Here is a 21888-nt window from a genome sequence, read left to right as displayed (position 1 = left end):
TATGCTGCCTATGGGCAGTATTGTGCATAGCTATGGGGTTAATTTTCATTGTTACACTGATGATACACAGCTTTACTTATCCCTGAAACAGGGTGACACATTTTGAGCACCTGTCCTGCTGAAATAAAAAAATGGATACTTGAAAAACGTTTTTATGCTAAACTCAGATAAAACAGAAGTGATGATTCTGGGATCTCAGAAGCAACAAAGTAATATATCTGATTTACTCCTTGGTGGCTTCTCTTATGAACTTGCAGACAAAATGAGAAATTTGGGTGTGATCTTCGACCCAAATCTTTCTTTTGAGACAAACATCAGTAATATTACTAAAATGTATTTTTATCATCTAAGAAATATCGGCAAATTGAGAAGTATTCTTTCCCACGCAGATACTGAGAGATTGATGCATGCTTTTGTATCTTATAGAATTGATTCTTGTAATGCCCTATTCTCTGGTACTCATAGTCATGTTATATCTCGACTGCAACTTATACAAAATGCTGCAGCTAGAATTTTAACTGGGACTAACAGACAAGATCACATTACTCGTCACCTTCGTATTTAAATTATCTTTTAATACCATATATTCCTAGACGCTCACTCAGATCACAAAATGCCAGGTTGCTTACTGTCCCACAAATTAAAAAAACAAAACAAAAAAAAAAACAGGTGGTAGAGCATTCTAGAGCCCCAAAACTCTGGAATTATCTGCCTAGCTCTCGTAAGGGAAGCACCAAGTGTCACTGCTTTTAAAACAAGATTAAAAACACACTTTATAATGAAGCATTTTTAAGCTAAAATGATGTTCCTTTTATTCTCTGCCTTGTTTTACTGTTATATGTATTTCATTTGTTTTTATTGCTTTTCTTGCATTCTTTTATTAATATCTGTCAATGTTTTTATTCATGTGAAGCGCTCTGTGGCAATTTTTATTGTGAAAGGTGCTATATTAAAAATAAAGATTATTATTATTATTATTTACAAACTTACTTAACACCATCAGATTCTACATCTGTGCCAGCTTTGAAGGACACTATGGAAAACAAATTTAAGAGCTTGTATGGTGCCACACACTTACTAAAATTGCTAAATTGCTTGAACTACAAAACGGTAAACTCAGCATATTTTTTACCATATGTTTGCTATGTTATTCTGGAGGGAACCAATTAAAAGTATGGGAATTTTGGAACCATTCCATATTGAAGAAAAAAGGCAACTCGTCTTGTCACTGCAGTGCTTGCTCAGTACGTTGATAAGGGAGCTGAACCAGAAATCCTTTCTGAATATTTCTGCACTAAAGGGATGCTTACTGTTACATATTTTATCAGCTTCTTAATGTCTGCAGTATTAGTGACAGTGAACAAACAACTGAGACTTGTTCACTGCATATGATTTTGTAATTAGTAATCAATTTCCCTGATTTACCCTAGGAGGAAAAACATTTACAGCTGCTTAAGGCCACTGATATAAGATGTTGTTTTCCTTCGCTGGCCCAATAATATCCCACTGCTACTCACATCAAAATGCATTATGGAAACAAAACTAATGATGTTAAAACAGCCCACAATTGTGAAAAAAGAAATGTTATATAACTATAACTGAATATAAATTCATACCGAAAGAAATAGCTTACTGTAAAAATGCTCACACACTTTGACACTTTTTCCTGTATTTATTTTTCAAGAGCAGTAATTACTTCTACCTAATTTCACATTCTTACCAGGTAAGTAGGTAGGTTATGGAATAAAATTAGGATTTCGCAGACATTTCACGGACCTGTTTAAACATTAAATAAACCTAAGTAGACAATATTTCAGAGCACTATAAAAGCCTACAAATAGTGATGCTTCCATACTAAAACAGAGTGCTGCCAATTGTCAAGGGTGGCTGTGTGGTCCAGTGGTTAAAGAAAAGGGCTTGTAACCAGGAGGTCCCCAGTTCAAATCCCAGCTCAGCCACTGACTCATTGTGTGACCCTGAGCAAGTCACTTAACCTCCTTGTGCTCCGTCTTTCGGGTGAGACATAATTGTAAGTGACTCTGCAGCTGATGCATAGTTCACACACCCTAGACTTTGTAAGTCGCCTTGGATAAAGGCATCTGCTAAATAAACAAATAATAATAATAAAGGCAAGCATGCAACATCCCCCAGCAGTTGCTGCCGACATTCTCTGTCTGGTGTGGACTTGCCCATACATTGAGACTGCACGTCTGCATCCACTGAATTGGTTGGAAGTGTAAGGCAAAGCTTTGCCAAGTTATACAGATGTGGAAATCGATTAGAAACAGCCCCAAAACTCGGTTACACAAGGGCGGGCATCTAGCATACTTTAATAAAGTCAATGTATGCAGCACGTTCGTTGTCATGTTATTTGTCCCATCCAATTATTGATTTTATTAGTAGACACATTACAATATCTGCAAAACAATTACCTCAATCTACACATACAGTTTCTTTGAGAAATATCTTGACACGATCATCAGCCGAAATATACTTTGCTTTTTTTGCTTTGTCATCCATTTCTGGTATTTTACCTCCAATGCTGAAAACTAGCCTTTAGTAACCTAAATCAAAACAATGCAGCACTGACTTTGTCCCATCCCCTACTGTACAGTACAGGTCACAGAAAAGCCAGTACAGACGCACTGATAGGCTGATTAAAACATTGTTGTCATCTGAACAGTAAACAAGAATGTTTTCCGCTTCGGAGTATTTTTTTGTAAATGTCTTTTTTTTTTTTCTTTTTTTTTTTTTTTGCCTAAGTGCAATGCACACAGGACCGGGAAGGAATTAAAAAAAAGCCTATCTACAGAAGGAAGATAGTTTGTGTCATTTAAACAAGGTTTATTTTTTTTCTCTCTCTGTACTTGTCCAGTATGCATTGGCCCCTAAAAGAGGTGAATTTCACAGTGACCCCTCAATTTCCTGATTTCCGCGAAATCGCGATTTAGGTAGACCCTTACTTACAGATTCTGCAAGCAGAAATTGTCAAAACATATACTCATTTCTAATGTTTTATTGTTTAGATGACAGCAATACCTACAAGTATGTTCTACAAAAAGCAGACAAAATATATACAGCCATACCAGTAGATCAGTCAGATGCAAGCATTGAGACGGATTAGGTTAAAGAAAAGAGCTTGTAACCAGGAGGTTCCCAGGTTCAAATCACAGCTCACTCACTGACTCATTGTGTGATCCTGAGCAATTCACTTAACCTCCCTGTGCTCTGTCTTTCAGGGGGGGACATAGTTGTAAGTGACTCTGCATCTGACGCATAGTTCACACACCCTAGTCTCTGTAAGTCGCCTTGGATAAAGGCGTCTGCTAAATAAACAAATAATAATTAGGAAAAGGGAAAAGCAGGGACTGAAAGTGTATTTGAATTTCCCGATAATGGCCTTCAGATAGAAATAGATGAAAGGGAAAGGAGTGATAGTGACACCAGTTCATCAGGTGCACACCAGTTGAGAATGTGAAGCATTGGTTTGTTGCTAAAGGTCAGCATGTCCAGGCTCCACGACCAGCAACTGTGATGATATACAATAAGCATGTGGGAGGTATTGATCTGCATGACATGCTTATAGATCTGTACAGGATTAAGTTCAGGTCAAAAATGTACTACTGTACTTAGGCATCTTATTTCACATCGTTGACATGTGTAGTCAGTTGATGGCTTCTGTACCAACAGCATTGCAAGCAGCTAGGAGTAAATCACAAGACCCTACTAGCATTCCGATCGGAAGTAGCCCATGCATTACTTCAAGTATTTTGTCCTTTTTGAAATATGCAGATATCTATTTTCTAGAAATACTGTATGACTGTGTTTATTGGCCCCTTTCCATCCCCTAGTTTACTAAATATCTTAGATTCTCTGACTAGATAATGGTCCCCTCTTCCAAAAGACTATCATAAACAAGACCCCTGTAATTCAAATTTTCAAATGGCAGGTCATCAGTAGCCAGTGGCCCATATACATACAACTTTCCGTCTCCTTTATCGTGGCTGGAGTAGTGTTTAACATGACAGTATTTCATTGGTGATTCATAATAGTAATTTACCGTCAAAAAACATCAGTCATCGCGGCGCTAGAATAGCGTGCCATTGGAGACCAATTTTCTAATTAACATATTATTCGTCTGATTCATAAGCTGTATGGTTCCCTGTGACAGACAGCAAATGAATCCTCGTCAACAATCTCCTTCCCAATCTGTGAGGGCACTATATAACCGGAACAGAGTAGCCTGGAATGAATGGTTTGGAAGTTCATTCCGGGGTCAGTCGGAAGCTGGATATTTAGGGTGTGGCCCCAGCGATCTGTTCCTTGGTTTTGATGGTTAAACTATAAGGACAGTAACGCACAGGAGAATTAAAACTACCGTGAGTGTTTTGTGTTTTGTTTATTTGTCAGCTAATTGTCATTGTTTGTTTCGCTAGACGGCTAACACGAACAGGGAGCTGTGTTTGTTCTGGAGCACTGCATCATCTACACCTGCGCACTGCAAACCACTCGTTCACAAGCCCTTAATTGACCCTTGCAGGCATCATAATTACCACGTGCCTCAGACCAAGCGGAGAATAAGATGTCTCTTAACGGTCTAATTTCCTAGCATAATTTATGTGTTTAGGAACAAGTATTTAAGCCAATAGTAATAATAAAAAAACTGAAATGTTTAATTATTCAGTAACTAGGTCATTTAATTATTTTGTTATTTGTAACACATACATTAAATTGCATTGTTAACTCATCTGAACAGGACAGGCTACTTACTGGTTGGAAAACATAAACCAGGTTTGTAGCCTATTCATTGCTCTAAGTGGAGAAATGGCAGGGTTTGGTGTGCTTGTATGAACTGTTCAGGAGGAGGGGGATATCTTGTTGGAAGATAATCCTCCTAGAAGTGAGAAGAGCCTGCAGATTTCTTTTTTTTACAATCTGCCATTCATCTTGCCAGCGCTTGCCAACATCCACAGAACCCATTGTATTTCCAAACAGCTGATCTGTGTTGGCAGTTACTTCTTCTTTAATACTGTGAGTTCCTGGATAGTGAATGTCGGTTTTCTTAACCTCTCACTCACATCCAGCACTTTTTTAGTATAGTAGTCCCTCGCCAATACAGACACTGTTATGCAGTACATTCTGATATGCCAATTTAGTGTGACGCTGGGTCACTTTGAATTGTATGATCCAATGATCCAAAGGGCTAGAAGCTTTCAGAAATACTGATGCAAAGAAAAGTTTGATTCATACCAACAGAAAACAAAAGCAGCAGGTAGGCTATGTGTTTTACTTGCAGCCACCCGTACACTGGTAAGTTTTCTATGCCAATTTTAAAATGATTTTAACAATGAGAAGAAAAATTACAGGTACGTTCTTTAAACAGCTGTAGTGGGGACGCGTAGCACTCTATTTTTCGGAACCCCGCTACTCTTTAAGTTAAGTTTAAGTGAATGCATTTCTGGATTGAAAACGGCAGAAATCAGTTATATAACGACTTCCTTTGGGTTCTCAATCATGTTACAATTGTATGATTTGTGAAATTCAGTTTAATGTGCTCTTCACTGCTGACATCTAATGGAGCTGCTCATAGATGCAAATCTTTTTTGTACGTTTACTGTATTACAACCTTATATTTCATTGCATTTCATTGTGACCCTTTTAGTGAAGGATCAAATCCTGACGTGGAACTTAGCTATCAGTACGTCTCACTAAACTAGTATGCACTGAAAGACCAAGGAAAGGGGAAGTTCAGAACAAAACAATGCTTGTCTTTCAAACCTTTCATATACAGCATGCAAACAATTTGACTGATACAAGAAACAATACTTCCATTTTGTTTATATTCTTAAAAAGAACTATGGGGAAATGTGTGCCACAACCATAACACTTAGAAATATTTAATAGCACGTTAATATAAATAAAACATTACAGGTGTAAGAAAAAGTCACCATGACTAACATATCATAGCAAATGCCTTTACATAGTTGCATGAAAGTTGAAAAGGTGGTCCTACACTGCCTATATTTTTTAACCAGTTCTGAAGAACTTGTAAAAAGGTTGTACCTATATCAGGATGCCCTCAAAGCTGTATGCAGGATTCTTTTAAAGTATGATGTATTCATCTGTGCGGTTTTAATGGTTTAACTAATGTTTTATTTTCACTTTGCAAAAATGTTTTTCAAGCCCCTATATAAATAAAAATGCTTCCCACCAAAACATACTGAAGTCATGAATGTGATATTTTTCATCTAAAACATTGTAATGCTTATGGTTACCATAGCCTATATTTCACTTTCCTTTGTTAAGTTTTATATCTCAATATAATTGACATGCAATATGAAAATAAGTGTTATTTAAAATGCAAAAATAAACAGGTGCAATTACAGAAAGCAGGTTATTAGCATTGTTGTTTGACCTTATTAATGTAAAGATACAGAAGAAGGGAATCAATATCATGCATCCATTTTGATGCATACAAATACTGACAATGCACTACATGAACTGCCTCATTAGTACAAGGACAAATGCAACAAATATACAGCCATATCAAGTCATAAAGATTCTGCATAAACATCTGAAACCTACAAGCATGTAAAGCATGTAACTTCCTTTCACGGTTCTCAGTTTTTGTTTAAGCTGACAGATACAATTTAGACTTCATTCAAAGGTAATGAATAGTTTTATTGTTAAAATCCTCAAAACCAGTAAACAGGTGCAAATACCTTTAGACTCTCAATATAACCCAGCTGTTGACGTGAATGTATGGGAATTCAAGGTTGCTGACAACAGAACACAGGTCACTTTAGGGAATATATATCATTAACCTCCAATTATGTTTGTCATAGTTGGTTTTATGTAACTGTGACAGAGAAAGAATAAATCTTTGTTATAAATCTCCATCCCGACCTGTGAGGGCGCTGTGTAAAGGGAACAGAGTGCCCTGGACTGGATGGCCTGACAATTCATTACCAGGGTTAGGTGGAAGTTGGCCATCTAAAAAGGGGGTGGAGCTATGGCAGTGGTTCCCCTACCATTCTACAGGCCCGGCAGTCCGCTGGGTCAAAAAAGGCAGCAGACGGGCCTACAAAATTGGAAATAAAAAATTAATAATTGCGCATGTGAAGTTAGTTTTCAGGTTTGTTTTAGCGGAACAGACTCCTGCGCTGCCTCGCCTTGCCTCGCCTTGCCTCGCCTCCACACCCCCCTACGTAACGTGATGCATTTGGTGTTTACACCCTGTGGTTGAACTGAAACATGATTGACTGTGAAATTACGGCCAATGCAAGAAGTGGCCAAATATCGCATCGAAATATGATTGGGTGAGAAAAGATACACAACGCAAGAGATGGATTATCATTTACAGGCACTCGGGTAAGTTTCATAACGATTTTTTCTCTCACCAACATAGTTAAATTTTAAAACAATATATACATAACTAGCAAGTAGCCTAAATTAGTTTGATTCCAGATCAAGTAATTACATTACAAAATATAATTTGTTGTTTATTAATATTTTAACGTTTGCATCATCTACAGTGTAACTTTAATGAGGACATGAATATCGTGAGCGAATTAGTATAAAATGTTGGTTGGATCATGTTATTACCATCATCACTGATAGGTAGCTAGCTAACTAAGTTACTAATATTTGGGGAAATGTTGAAGCTACATCACATACACTGAGATAAATGATTCAATTTTATCGAAAATTATTACATACTGACATTTAATCGGAATTAGGTCCGACGGTCTGAAAGTAATTAATGCTCGTCTTGCTTTCATACCCTTTGCATTCAGGGCTGGTTACATTTAACTAGTATAATATATATATATATATATATAGTGAACATGGCTTCTGTTTCACAAATCCAGGAAAATGGGCCAGTGTGCCAAAAAGCTGAAAATTAATTTACAAACCATTTTTTAAAAACATAACTACGAACTAATCCTAACTTTCCCACCGCACGTCATATTTGTTGTACTTTTACAAATCGGGTTTTCTACAACTAAGCAACCAATAAGCCAAAAGGAAAGCGCTGAAATCAATAAATCATAAAGAAACTAATTATGGGGAAAAAAATGAAGACGAACATTTAGAGTGGACACTTCATCTGGCTTCATTATGATAGTGAAAAAAAAGTAACGTTCTGCCTTGTTTGGCGTCAGTTTCCCAGACTTGCAGATAAAACAGCAGCTTTATTTGTTGTGAATTCAACATTTCGTTTACATCATATCCAGTGTCACAGTAAGGTGTCCCGATGGATACCCAAATATGCGATCAAATTGTCTATGGGATCCGACTGATTTGGGATCCGATGTGTTCAGGTCAAAAATGTCATTCACAATCTTTCCAGGACTCATTGGTATCACTCAGCAAGATTAGCGCTGACATGGGAGAGGCTACACAAGCGACAACGCTCTGAGAAGGATTGTTATTATTTTGTATTATGAATATTGTTTTAACAGTGTTTATTATTAGGATTAGGAATAGGAATTTCAAATAGTTTTCTATTAGAATACACAGGGTGCAACATTTTTGTGTATTCGATTACCCAAACTCTGGTCCCTTATGCTCCCAAGAATAAAAGGCAAATGCGTGTGTACAAGCAGACAACAACAGTGTAAGCTGGTAAAGTTTAGCCGGGTTCACAAAGTGTACAACAATGTCCAAGACGAGATTTCTTCGTTCAATACCCTATTTCCTTAGGCACAAGTTTTTCCTTTTGTTTACTGAATTCAAATACAGAACTCAATGAGCAGCAACGTCACAGCGCGTCTCTCTTCCAATTAAAGCAACAGTAGCATAATATTGCGCAAACCATCAAATAATAATTTTCTGCTGTTGTGTATTCAGAATAACACCTATCATATAGCAACCTAAATATTCTACATCTGTTTAATTCTAACAAATAATATTTATAAAATAATCTTAATAGTGTAAATATTGTAACCTGGCGAAAACAATAGAAAATACATTCCAACATTACAATAGTTTAACATTACTAATTACAACTAGCCATCAAGTACTGACATCAGATGAATCTAATTCAAGTTACTTTGTTTATTTAATAACCTGTAAATAATTCAAAACAAGGATACCTGGTTGTACTTTTAATGGTCAGTGCAAATGCTGACGTTACTCCATCCATTCACAGAATGTCAACAGTAGATGTTTTACATTGAACTGCAGTCCAGAGTTAAAAATAACTCCTTTTCTTTCCAAAGTATCTTGCCTTTTCTTATTAGTCACTGTGTTGTTCTGCTTAACATTTAGTATGTCTTTATATTCATCATAACGTTAAATTACCTTTCTAATTTCAATGTTACCCAAGTTTGGATTACTTCTTTTAGCACTTGCTATACACATTATTTTATTTCAGTTCACACATTCAAAGTTCGCCGGTGCCATGCTCCCAGAAGCTGTTTCACGACTGGCTAGCAACAGCTGCACAAGCTGCTGTGTACAGTCATTACAGCGGAACTCATGCAGGGATCTGTTAACATTAGCTAAAAACAAGGCAATAAAATTGGCAACATTTTCAAACAGAATACGATTCCTGTAGAATGTAGAATGTTGCTATTACAAGCATTGCATAATTAATTAGGGTCCTTACATTTAATATGCAAATAACAACGGGTGTTAAGCGTCAGCATTAAAAAAAATAAAAGAAAGTCGTGTTTGCTTCTACTAGTAGCTAATGTATAAGGTTTTTCTGTGTGCTCGAATATGTAATATGCTATTGGAATAGTTTTTTTTTTGTTTGTTTTTTCGTGTAATCGACTACACTGACCCATCCCTAATTAGGATTATTATAATTCAGTTTTATCGCTGCTGCGACCATATGGTATCGGCTCGGTTGCATGTTTGCTTGTGAAAAAGAGTATCATTTGTACACATACATTTTCAAATCTTGAATACAGTATTTTCATTTTCCGACAAATACACAAATCTGTGCATGTTAAATGGCTGAAGTAACAGATATTGAAAGGCTTCGTTTAGTCACTTTCTTTTGAGACGGGGGCTCTCTTTGGTTACCATACACAGTTAGAAACATACTGAAAATAAAAACCATCATGAAAAAATATATAAATATATTGGACCAGATAAATGGGTAAAGGACCCCAGGTACAACACTGACCATGGTATGTTTAAAACCTTTAAAAAATGAATAATAGGTTGACTGATTTGTAACTCTAAAGGAAATGCTTCGTGTAACTAACGATTATACAATGTGAATAGTGTAAATTACCAATGAAGTATAATGCTGTTAATAATCCATATGGGAGAGTATTTTCACTTATTTTGACACTTCCTCCAATGATCAGTTTTCAGTTCGCTTGCACGAATTAAGGTTTGTGTGATGAAGTGTCAATGTAGGGCAAATCAAATTTGTTAAATATCAAAGACGTGAGTGTTTGTTTGAAATACAGCCTAGAGGTTTACTCACTTCCAGTTTCCGAATATGATTATCAGGTTTTTTTCTCCAAGCCATGAAAAATAAGCTGCAACACCCCCCACCACCCCCTCCACCCCCAAACCCCATATGACTGATGGTATATAAGGGGACGTAGCAAGGTGATCTGTTCCTTTTGTTTATGGTTAAGCTGAACCATTGAGTGTTTTGTTTGTTTTGTCATGTCTAAAAATCTACTCGTATTGTTAGATGGCTAACACGATCCGGAGCTATCACTTAAGGCCAGCACTAAACCCGGACAACATTGCACCATTGTACACGGATAAATTGTATTTCACCACAAGCACTATAGCACTCACTCTGGACTTGTGAATGTGTGTGTCTTTGTGTGTGTTTTACTGTTTTTATTATTTACGAACTGTGTCTTATTATTTCGGGACTGCAACCCATTGTTTTGGAACAGTGCAATGGGATTACTCTTTGTGGTCACCAGACCAGGATTATAAAAATAAAACGCGTTTGGATCGTGAACTTTGTTGTCTGTATTCTATTTCATAATCACATCACCACCACACTGCCACAGGAACCAACAAATATTATCAGCAGCCAGCGGAGATTCCTGCAAGTCTAGTTAAGTATAGATTGGTTTACATTAGGGAGTTGGAAACAGACAACGTCTGATGCACACGGACACAGTGGCGGTATTAGAAACAATGTATTGAAAAGAGGTTCAAGCTGACATGGTAATGGTTGTTATTCAAAATGCAGACATAAATACGCGTTTAAGGTTTTTGCTTTAACAGAGTTTTCACGTATAAGCCATTAAATATTATTGTTTTCATTTAGTACAACTGGTTGTTCTACTAATATGGAGAGGTAAACTTCTGTTTGTAATTTACTCCTAATTTTGAGAAGATTATAACACAGACAGCTTTTCTGATTATATTAACGGCAGCAAAAAGCTCTAACACCCTGTCACGGATAGGTTTGTGGTGACGTCAGACCAGAAAGAGGCCGGACACAGTACTGGAGTTGCATGCACTGGTGCGTGAGTTTATTAATTAAATAAAAGGTTTGAACAAAACAGGAACCAAAACACTAAACACAAACAAAGTGGCCAAAATAAACAGACAAAACGGTACAAACAAGTATCATGCTGGTGTAAAACCAGCATGAGTAGCAATTGTTTTCTCTCTTTCAGTTCTCTTTACTCACGTCTCTCGTTCCACCTCTAACACACTAACCCCATTCAGCCAAAGCTGCAGGTTTTTATAAATGTGACCGTCTCCAGATTAGTAATAAATTAATCAATCTGGAGATTCTCACGAGTTTAGCATGAATGGGGAATTTTAACCCCATCCATGCTGTAAAATAATGAACAATAAAGCATTGTGTTTTTACACACTAAACCATATATTTTAAATAATAATAATACAAAATACACACAGGGACGGGGTGTACCCCGTCACACACCCTAATAGACATCAGATTATATTACTTAGTTGTTAAGTTCTAGTATTGTAAACTATGTAGTATACGCAAACACGTTTATGGTTAAACAATACTGAAAAAAGTCACAATCTTTGGCTCTTTGAATTATACAGTCACAGACAAAAGTATTGGCACCCTACATTTACCGTAAAAAACGTTGTATAAGTCTATTTTCTTGGCATGTTTGAGAGACCCTAAAAAGGGGGGAGCAACAAATACAGTGGTGCAACGTATGCGCTGGTGTGTTTATTAAACTACTGCACCAGTGCCACAAACAATGATATACCAATGGGATTACTACAGCCACGGTTACGGCTCACACAAGCTTGTCAACAACCCGATTATTTTTTTCAGGATCTACGACATTCAGGTCTGTTGCTAGGTGGAAACACAAAACCACTGTTCTAATTAAAAGTTTTAATTAGTTATCTCTACCATTAGTCATTTTGAATGTTAAACGCAAGCTTTAAGACTCTTGACTGACTTCCTCTCGACCCAGACGCATGTAAGTGGAGAAAAAATATAGTGGAGAAAATAAAATTGTGGTTAAAGTAATCAATTTTCAGAATATGAACACGTCACAGCTATACTACTTCACTGTTAACACAATAGCTGTCCATCCCTAGGAATTTCCTTATTCCCACCCTCCTGAGACATTGATTTGTCAACATTCAGACTGAACCCGTCCCTGGGATCCATAGTAAACAGCTATTGGTTAGAAAGCTGAGGAAACTTATGAAGTCTTGCGTTCGTTGTAACTGCACTGCAATAAAATATTATAATGCAGGTGTCTTTAAAGATATGTAATCAATGAACTGGATAAAGTAGGACAGTCAGACAAAAAATCTACACAACCAGTTTGAAATTGGACGTTGTTCACTTTGCCAAAAAGCATGACAATCGCACTGCTTAAAGAGAGTTTGGAATTAATGAAAAAAAGTATGTGACTGGAGACAAAACAAAGATAAATTTAAATGAGCTGATAGAGGAGGAGAGTGTTTTTGTCCCGATGTAGAAAACACCTCTTCATGTCAGTGCAACACAGTGGTACACTTGCAGAATATGTGTATGGTTATGGTTCTGATTAACAAAACAAAATGAATGTATCATTGTACAGCTAGACGTTTAATGCAGTTGTACTGCACCGTATGCAATACTAAGATGTTTTGTTTACTGGTTATTAGATGGTGCACTGTTTAGTTTATTGTTTTGTTTTTTGCTTTTTTTAATTAAGCAGCACTGTTTAATACTTTTCTTTAAAATGTTAATTAATACAATGAATTTGTCAAAGCCAATACAGCTGGAACTATATTGTCTAAGGCTGGGACCAAATCAAAACTTTGACAACCCGCTAATCGCACTTAACAAAACTGTATTTAATAGCATTTTATTTTTTTTGTGTAAGAATCTTATTTCTTCTACTCATAAAAAGAAAACGCTATTAAATACAGTTTTGTTAAGTGCGATTAGCAGGTTTTCTAAGTTTTGATTTGGTCCCAGCTTAAGTCTGGTTTTGGAAAGAAATGTTCAGTAACACAAAGATAGTTCTTGAAGTGTCTGGGTACTTGATAAGCTCAAATAAAATTTCTCAAAAAGGGGGGAGCGACATTTATGCCAGTGCGACCTATATAACTATTTTTATGGTAATATATGATAATTCAAGAAAACTTGTTAAATACATGCCTTTAGTGAAAATGAGCCACTATGAATATGACAAAGACCAACACTCACAATTTCTGGTAGTTTAACAAACAAAAGCACTTAAGCAATTTCAAATATTTGTTAATGCACACAGATACAAAAATAAAATCGAAATGAAATTAATACCACATAAATTGGGCAGTTAAATGCTTAAATGACTGGCTTTCTGAAAAAATATATATATAATTTGACTTTAAATTAATTACTTAATAATTAATCATCTTCATCCCAACAAAGCATCTTAAACTCTTGTGCTGTTAGAGCCAGTGGGAGTGAATTACCTAGCAACAATGTTACATAGAATATGCAGGTTTCACAAATCGATGGATTGTGCATGTCCAATAAATAGTGTTCCGCATTTGCGTTTTATTCCTAATTTTACCGAAAAATTACAGGATTTTTTTTAAACTGGACGTCAGTTTCTACTGATTTATACCCGATTTTTGTCTATTATTCAATATTTTCCCGGTACTATTTTCTAGGAAATACAATATTTTGATTAAAATGCTGTTTTATTTTGACTCTGACATTGTAATAACAGACCCACACTGTACCCTAGTACACAGCAGACGTTTAGACGTCAGAGGATCAAATAACATTCAAACGTGGTTCTCTGTCACTTCACAAACACATTATCACCTGATTATGTTGGCCAAATTATTGGGCATATAACTACTAGCTTGATCAAAAACTAAATTGAAATACTTGCACAAAAATATAATATTTTTAGTTGATGAGGAATGGGGAGAAAACATAAAGCAGGTGTATGTATATTCAAAAGAAAATGAATGTTTCGAATATACAAACAGCAGAAATAGCAGAAGTGGGTCAGATGAGGCAGAGGATGCATAGCCCTGCAAATAAAATGCATTGAGGTACATGTTCGCACTGACAATAAAAGAACAAAATAAGTGACACATTAAACTAAAACAAGAAAGTGAACTGAGAGACAAGCAATCCATTTATGCAGCTTTTATACACGCTTTAATAAAAAGAAAGCACAGAATATATATAAGCTTAAATATTAAAAAAAATATGTAAATATGGTAAAGAGCAAGGTTAGCAACACTAAAATCGAAAGAAAAAAAATCATTACATTTTTTGCCAGGGAAGGTTTGTCTTGAAATGCTTCTAAACAGTAAACTTTAGCTTTTTTAAAACATATTCCCAACAAGTACACGCTTGACCACGAAGTGTTATAAATTACACAACACAAATTTTTAAAATCCGCTAATACCTTAGTGACTATGGTGTATTTCTTTATTATTATTATTTTGTAACTTAACTAGGTTGCTGCATTTAAATGTCAGGTTCATGTATTAAAAAAAGCAGTATAACTTAATTGCTCATTTACAAAAAACTTAAATAATACCTTAAATTTAAAAGATTAGCATGTGTCTTGACAGAGGCTCTCACTCTCAGACACTCTCAGTCATTTCTGGGTTTCTTTGTAACCAACAGAAGATCAGCTTCTTCCACAGCTAGCCATTCAGAAGTAATAGGGGTGGGACGTAAACACTTTTTAAAAGGTTTGTGTGTGTGCTAGACTTCCGCAATTCAGATCTCAGAAACTTGCGTGGCTCTACAAATATACCCGGAGTGCCCTTCTAGCAAAAGAGCGAACATAGGAAAAATAAATAAATAAAAACTTCTTGTCCGACGGACTATACGAATTGGCCACCCGTTAATACATATTTTTAAAAAAAACACAGGATCTACATTGTAGCTCTTGAGCTTCTATTTAAAAGTTTTAGACAGCAAAAAGTAAACAAGCCAGATTATGTGCATGCAAGCATAGTGCTCTCTATGGAAAGCTATCCGGGTCAAAAAGCATTGTGCTGCCTTAGCGCAAATGAGAATCTCATGACAGAAAAAAGGCAATCACGTCATTCTGAAATGCCTTGCTTAAACAGATTGTATATATTATATATTTTTTGTTGCGACTTTGTTAAGTGGGATGTAATAAAGGAGAACCAAAACGGTGAGTCTTTTCCCCTTCGTTTTACAACGCCATTTCTACGTTTGTTTTATTTGAAATGTTTAAAGTTAAATTTCAGTTTTTGATTGGTTTTGTTCAGCTACAATAAGGCACAAGTACACCTCATGTTATTACTTTATGAAAACGTGTCTATGGCCACTGTTTACTGTGAAGAAACGGCAATGGCAAGGAATGAAAAAAAGTTTAAAAAAATAAATAAAATGTGGCAGAGCTTGCGCTAGCCTTTAAAAATGGGCATTTGTAAAAAGCATACCATCTCAAAATCTGTGTTTTCAACTAAAACATCTGCATATTGCATCAACATAGTTATATTATTTTCCAATGTAACTATTTCAGATTAACAAAGTTAACATGCAAAACAGTACATGGTAGAAATAATGGTAGAAATAGACATAAAGACAAGCTTACCATGAAACGTTTTCTTTTGAAAATCCCCCCATTCACAATGTAAAATTCAGTGTTGTAGAACATGTACCAATGTCTCTGCGGGTAGCTGTCAACATCATAACTATTTACAGTTTTGCTGTTTAAAAGTTCTTTCAATTTTGACTCATGCTCTTTCCAAATCAAAGTCTTAATAATTCTCAGGAGCTTCCATTGAAATTGTCATGTTTTAGATGATCCTCATGTAAACAAGAGTGTTTGCTGGTCTGCACTCCGTTCTGACAGCTAAAACTCTGTTCTGCTGGTACACTGGATACAGGTATCATACTTGCAATTGTTGCAAGTTTTGCGAAAGCAGGAAAGACGTCTGAATAGTTCTCAGTAAAAACCCTGCAGGCCTCATCCATGGTCTTAAAACCATGATTTTTGAGCATGTGTTTTACTTGTCCAAATTCTTGGCTGAGAGTCAACAGGTAAGATGCTCTGATACTGATTACTGAGTCGCTCTAATACCAGGGACGTGTGCAGTGCTACATTGGATACTGAGATCTCTGCTGTTTTTTTTTTTTTTTTTTTAAAAGAGGATGCAGGGGAGCAGTGGAACCATTTTCATATGTTGCACTGCATAAAACTACTTTGTAATATAAACTAAATTATTGGATAGGGATGAAAAGGGGATCTGTTGTCTTTTCCATCTGTGTTTTAAGAAACGCACTGCTGTTATTTTTTTTTTTTTTGCATTTTATTAAAATGTCCTGCGTATATAACACAGAATTATAAATGTGACCTCTGAAATGTGGTGTCAACTTTATGTACTATTTATTTCGGGAATAAACAAAACAACGTTTAACTTGAACTGCTATTTGGCTCCTTTGTTTTGTAGTTAATTCACTGGGGTAAAGCAAGGCCTACACGATGTAGTCTTTACTCCTGTGATATTTTCCTACTTTGACCTGTTACTGTAACATCTTGCTGTAAAACACAGGCACACACAAAGGCCACACCCCCCTGCCCCTGCTGCAATGCAGTCTCAGCCTGCGTTCTGAGCAATATAATGGCTTTTATTACTTTTTGAAAATGAACTAATATTTAAATTATGAGCGAATATCCGAACATGAAAATCCTGTGTTCATCACAGCACTATGATAAAGTCAATAGACAGAAAAATAGGTCATTATTTTCAACATATGTTGAAGAAGAACGTTTGGGCAACACAGCAGGTTACGGTCAAGACAAAGGAGTTGGATTCACATCTGAGAAAAGCACCCGCAGCAAAGTACAACAAAGGAAATGGCTACAGAACAGTACAAAAGAAATATGAAATACCAAAATCAACAATCAGAGTAATAAATCAAGAAGTAACACAGAACAAATTCAACTGAAACGCTTGAAAGAAGTGGGACTCCCAGAGAACATTACAGGCACAGCAGGTAGGAGAATCATTTGAGCATCTTGAAAAAAATCAAAGATTAACAGCCTATGATTTAAAGAAAGATGTAGACGTATCAGGCATACATGTAATATTGCACAAAAAAACTGTACAAAGGCCCCTGAACACAGAAGAGTAGTATGCATGTAGACCTTGCTGTAAACCTCATTTAAAGAAAATTCATAAAGCAAACCACCTAAAATTTTCCAAGAAATATGAACAGGAATCTAAAACATTCTTCAGCAAAATTCTCTGGTCCAATGAGAGTAAAATATAACTTTTCCCCCAAAACAGACCACAATATGTTTGGAGAAAAAAAGGGAACGTCTTCAATGAAGAAAACCTTGTACCTACAGTTAAACATGGAGGTGGCTCGATCATGATATGGGGGTGTTTTAGAAGTTCAGGGACTGAAGACATTCATGCGATTGATGATCCAAAGAATGCAGCCATATATCAAAACATTCTACAAAGTACAATGATACCATCTGCTCATTGGCTGGTTGACAGTTTATCTTCCAACACGACAACGACCCAAAGCATACAGCTGTCAACTCTGGATGTCTTGACGAAAACAAAGATAAAGGTTCTGGAATGGCCTTTGCAATCACTAGATCTCAATCCAATAGAAATGCTTGGGACTGCTCTAAAAAAGCTGTAGCCAAGCATCATATATCCAATCTGTCAGAGCTAAAGGAAATATGAAAGACAGAATGGGCCCAGATAGGGATGTCAAGATATGACAATTTCCTCAGACGATTATTCTATGGGGTATTATCACGATAACTGCGATACAGCACGATATTTTACAAAGACCTAAAAAAATATATATTCTTACAGATTTTATATGTTAACTATTTATTAAGCTAAAATGTGTTTTACAACATTATAAACCTTCAAATTGAAGGGGAGGGGAGGAGGGGGCAAAATGGTTTGTTTTGTTTTTACCCGATTAGTTTGGCTTTGTCATAATTGTTAGTCTGATTTAAGGATGTTCAAAATGTCTTATTCCCAAATCCAATAGCCACACTATTATTGGGTTAAACCCATTTCTAAATGGAGCTGTGCCTTAAGTTTTACTACAGTACCAGTAATTGAGCATCTGAAAATTAATAAATAGAATAAATGTCAATACAGACTAGCTGTGGTGAGACTCTCCTTACAGCTTTTTAAAATGTTTCTCATTCAGAACATTCTAAAAAGATAGATAGATAGATAGATAGATAGATAGATAGATAGATAGATAGATAGATAGATAGATAGATAGATAGGCGACATAACTGCATTGAGACAACAGATTTTAGGACCGTAATAACAGCGGCGCTAGGAGTCAGGACCCAGGGGAGTTTCAAATGCGAACTATTTGAATTTACTAGTCACTGTACATCAACTAAAATGTTAAATGTTAATTAAATTAATGTTTGAAAACATGTGTACAGTGCTCCCTCGCTATAAGGCTCTCGGTTATAACGCACCTCGGCTATAACACTCCTACAGCATGTCCCCCAATTCCCTATACTAGTGATTCATGCAATATTTCTACAGTAAATACAGTACCGGTGTTAATCAAACTGTAAACAACTTCTCAGACTAACTTCCGTTTCTGTCTCTCCCTTTTGAAACAGTGTCTGAACTGAAGTAAAGCTGCGCTGGCACTTTATAACACAGACATTTTATTCAGCATTCGTTTTATAACTAAATAAATATTAGGCCTATTACGTGGTTATCTTTCCTAATGTATTTACTTTTTTGCTGCGAGAGAAGCTGCGGCTTTCTCTGGGAGACAAGACGCTTCAACTTCGCTTCAGCCCCGCTCCGGCAGCCAAACCTGGGGCGAGCCCATTCCCTCTTCCCCTCTTCCAATCCGCTCTCATTCTCGCACTTGGTTTGCTCGTCTGTCGCTTCGAACTGAACTGCCGACCGCCATTTAGTCAGGCTATTTATAGTTTAAAAACTGCTAATTAAAATGATCCACGAATGTTACCTTTTTTTTTTTTGTAAAAAATATAGTGATTACATGGTGCTTTATGCATGGTTAATTCAGGGAAAGTTACATTTTTGCTTCACTATATATGCATTATAGAGAGGGAGTTATTTTATTTTGTATTTTTGTCAGATGTGTGTTGCTATGTGTCCCGCGGCACCCCCTCCCCTGTTTATAACGCTCTTCTGTTATAACGGGGGGGGGGGGGGGGGGGGGGAGTTGATCCAATTAAAACCAGGGATGAGTTTAGTCATCTGCCATTGCTAGCAATGTGGTTAATAGGAGTTTATAACAGAGGCTCTGATGAAAAAAACTGGGCTTTTGGTTAAAAAAAATGCTGTCAGCAACGTATTGCAAGGAGCATATATCGGGTTTATGTCTTCGTGTGTGATTACGTCACCTATCAGCCCTGCTGCTGCCTTTCCCCGTGCACGCTACAACACAGATGACAGAAAAACAACTTTGAAAAACAAACCAGTGTTTTTATTTAATAGATTATGGGGGAGGGGCATTACAGCTATGGCCAAAAAGTTTTGCATCACCCCCTATAGATTTAATAATGTTACGATGGCATATTGAAATACCATATCGCTTTGTAGTTTTCCAAAATTTGAAAAAGTGACATTTCAAAATACTGTATTGCTATTGTAGTTTCCAGTAGACTTTTGAGATACCATTTTGTAGTTTCTTAGATTGCTTGATGTTAAATAAAATATCGAAATTATGTTCATATAGTTTTTTTTTGTTTTGTTTTGTTTTTATTATGTCTGCATCCTAATATTCTACTAGGTGATGCTAAACTTTTGGCCATAACGTAAATTATATTCGAGTACACAGCCTACGGTGTGGTACTGACAACTGCTGTGTGTACCATTCAATTTCTATATTGTAACAGTCAGTCGCATACCGCATACCGCTCCTGTGAGTCTACTGCAGACTAGTATCGCACCCTGAAAATGCCCAGCGGTGCCGCGCCTCGCTTCTCTGTCTCGGGTTTAAAGTAAACTTATTTTAAAGATGATTGCTTGCTGAGTTAGTAGATTCTGTTTTTAGAATACCCACTTAGAGTTTATTTAGTTATTATTGGTTCCAGTATTCCACTTTTTCAAAGAACAGTTCTGCACTTCCTCCTTAGTTTACACTTTTGTCACGTTTATTTTAGACTTTGACAGGTGTTAAAGAGAGGCCTTAGATCCCATTGTCCTGCTGCACGGCACTGAAAGCGTTCTACTTGCTCTAGATTTCTGTCTGAACCATGTAAAAACTCTACATGATTGTAATAGTGGAAGGGTTTCCCATAGTATACATTGCGACGACATGGTTCATATACAGAGACTGTACTGTATACTGTACGTTAGGTTTCATGTATCATTTACAAAACTTGTTGACCTGTCCTCCAGTCCAAAGTAAAACATGTATCCCCATGTTACCTGGCACGCATGTTTTTGTATTCATTATTCAAACTTGTAATTAAAAAAAAAAAAAAACGTTACTATATAATTACATCTGACACTGTATTTACCCAGAAAACCAGGGGTTATTAACTTAATTAACACATTGAGTTAGTTTGCACTTACCAGCCTGGATTTGGTGCGCTGTAAAAACTCATCCATATTCTCATTTACTATAAAGTAGATACAACTCTCTACATGGCAAGTTGTATGTTTATTTTTCTCTGCCTGCTCCTGCTGTGAGTTCTGCAGTAGCCTGTTACTAACTGTCCTCCTAATATGGAAGTGGGTGTGCCTGAAAGCAATTGAACGGTGACGCGCTCACTCCTGCACGCTCCCGTTCCGCAGTCACATCCAATCAGAAAAATGTATCTAGGTAGATGATGATGACACCGGCTCCACAACCACTGCAACCATGGACAACGCCCAAAAGTGAGCCTTGTAGTGATGCAGAACTCTGCAGCACCGACTTGGAAACCTGCATGTTACTGAACTGAGGTTGCAGTTAAAGTAAAGTGGGCCGCAATGGAAGTGATCAATGAACGCAGTAAGACAACGTGTTATTTTATATGGCGCAGATGAATTCGATGTAAGAATCCAAACAGAAATATTCCATAGACTTGGATCTTCTAGGTTAGGTTCAATGAATGTTGTCTCCCCTTTGTCCAGTTCACACGTGTCGTTGTCATATAAATCCAGGTTGAGGTTGAAGGATTCAGTTAAATAATGAATGAGATTGTCCTCCATCTGCATTCATAGTACTCTATTGCAGTGTCTGCAAATTATAAACAGTAAGGTTGCATTTATTTTGTGCATTAATAATCTGTAAATAATTTGCATACCTAATGACCCAGCTAAGGAATGCTGTAATAAACCCTTGCTTTAGACCACCTTCAATGTAATGAGCCCAGCTGTATGCAGTCACATTGGTTGGTCCCAAGTCTCAGATCAAGCCCATTCCATGATTGCTTTCCATATCAATCCAAACAACTTATTTTCAAGATATATACTATTCAGCTGAAAATTAAGCATTTA

The 21888-nt window shown here is 36.5% G+C and overlaps 1 protein-coding gene across 12 annotated transcripts in view; it reads right to left on the bottom strand.

The window, feature by feature from the left end:
• LOC117421070 (uncharacterized) overlaps positions 1–21112 on the bottom strand; it is a 137452-nt gene extending 116340 nt beyond the window's left edge. For 11 of the 12 annotated variants that reach the window (XR_009328908.1, XM_034922324.2, XM_059025463.1 and 8 more), the window contains exon 1: positions 20980–21112. Coding sequence is in view for 11 of the 12 variants with exons in the window: in XM_034922324.2 (XP_034778215.2) it covers positions 20980–21015 (36 nt within the window). In the remaining variant the exon portion in view is untranslated. The remainder of the gene's footprint in view (positions 1–20979) is intronic. The other variant, XM_034922343.2, reaches the window with a different exon arrangement.
• Between the last annotated feature and the right edge of the window lie 776 nt (positions 21113–21888).

The sequence above is a fragment of the Acipenser ruthenus genome, chromosome 1 (assembly GCF_902713425.1).
Source record: "Acipenser ruthenus chromosome 1, fAciRut3.2 maternal haplotype, whole genome shotgun sequence".
In the NCBI taxonomy this organism is placed as follows: domain Eukaryota; kingdom Metazoa; phylum Chordata; class Actinopteri; order Acipenseriformes; family Acipenseridae; genus Acipenser; species Acipenser ruthenus.
The sequence above is the reverse complement of the archived record's forward strand: the minus strand, read 5'-3'. Positions and strand labels throughout refer to the sequence as shown.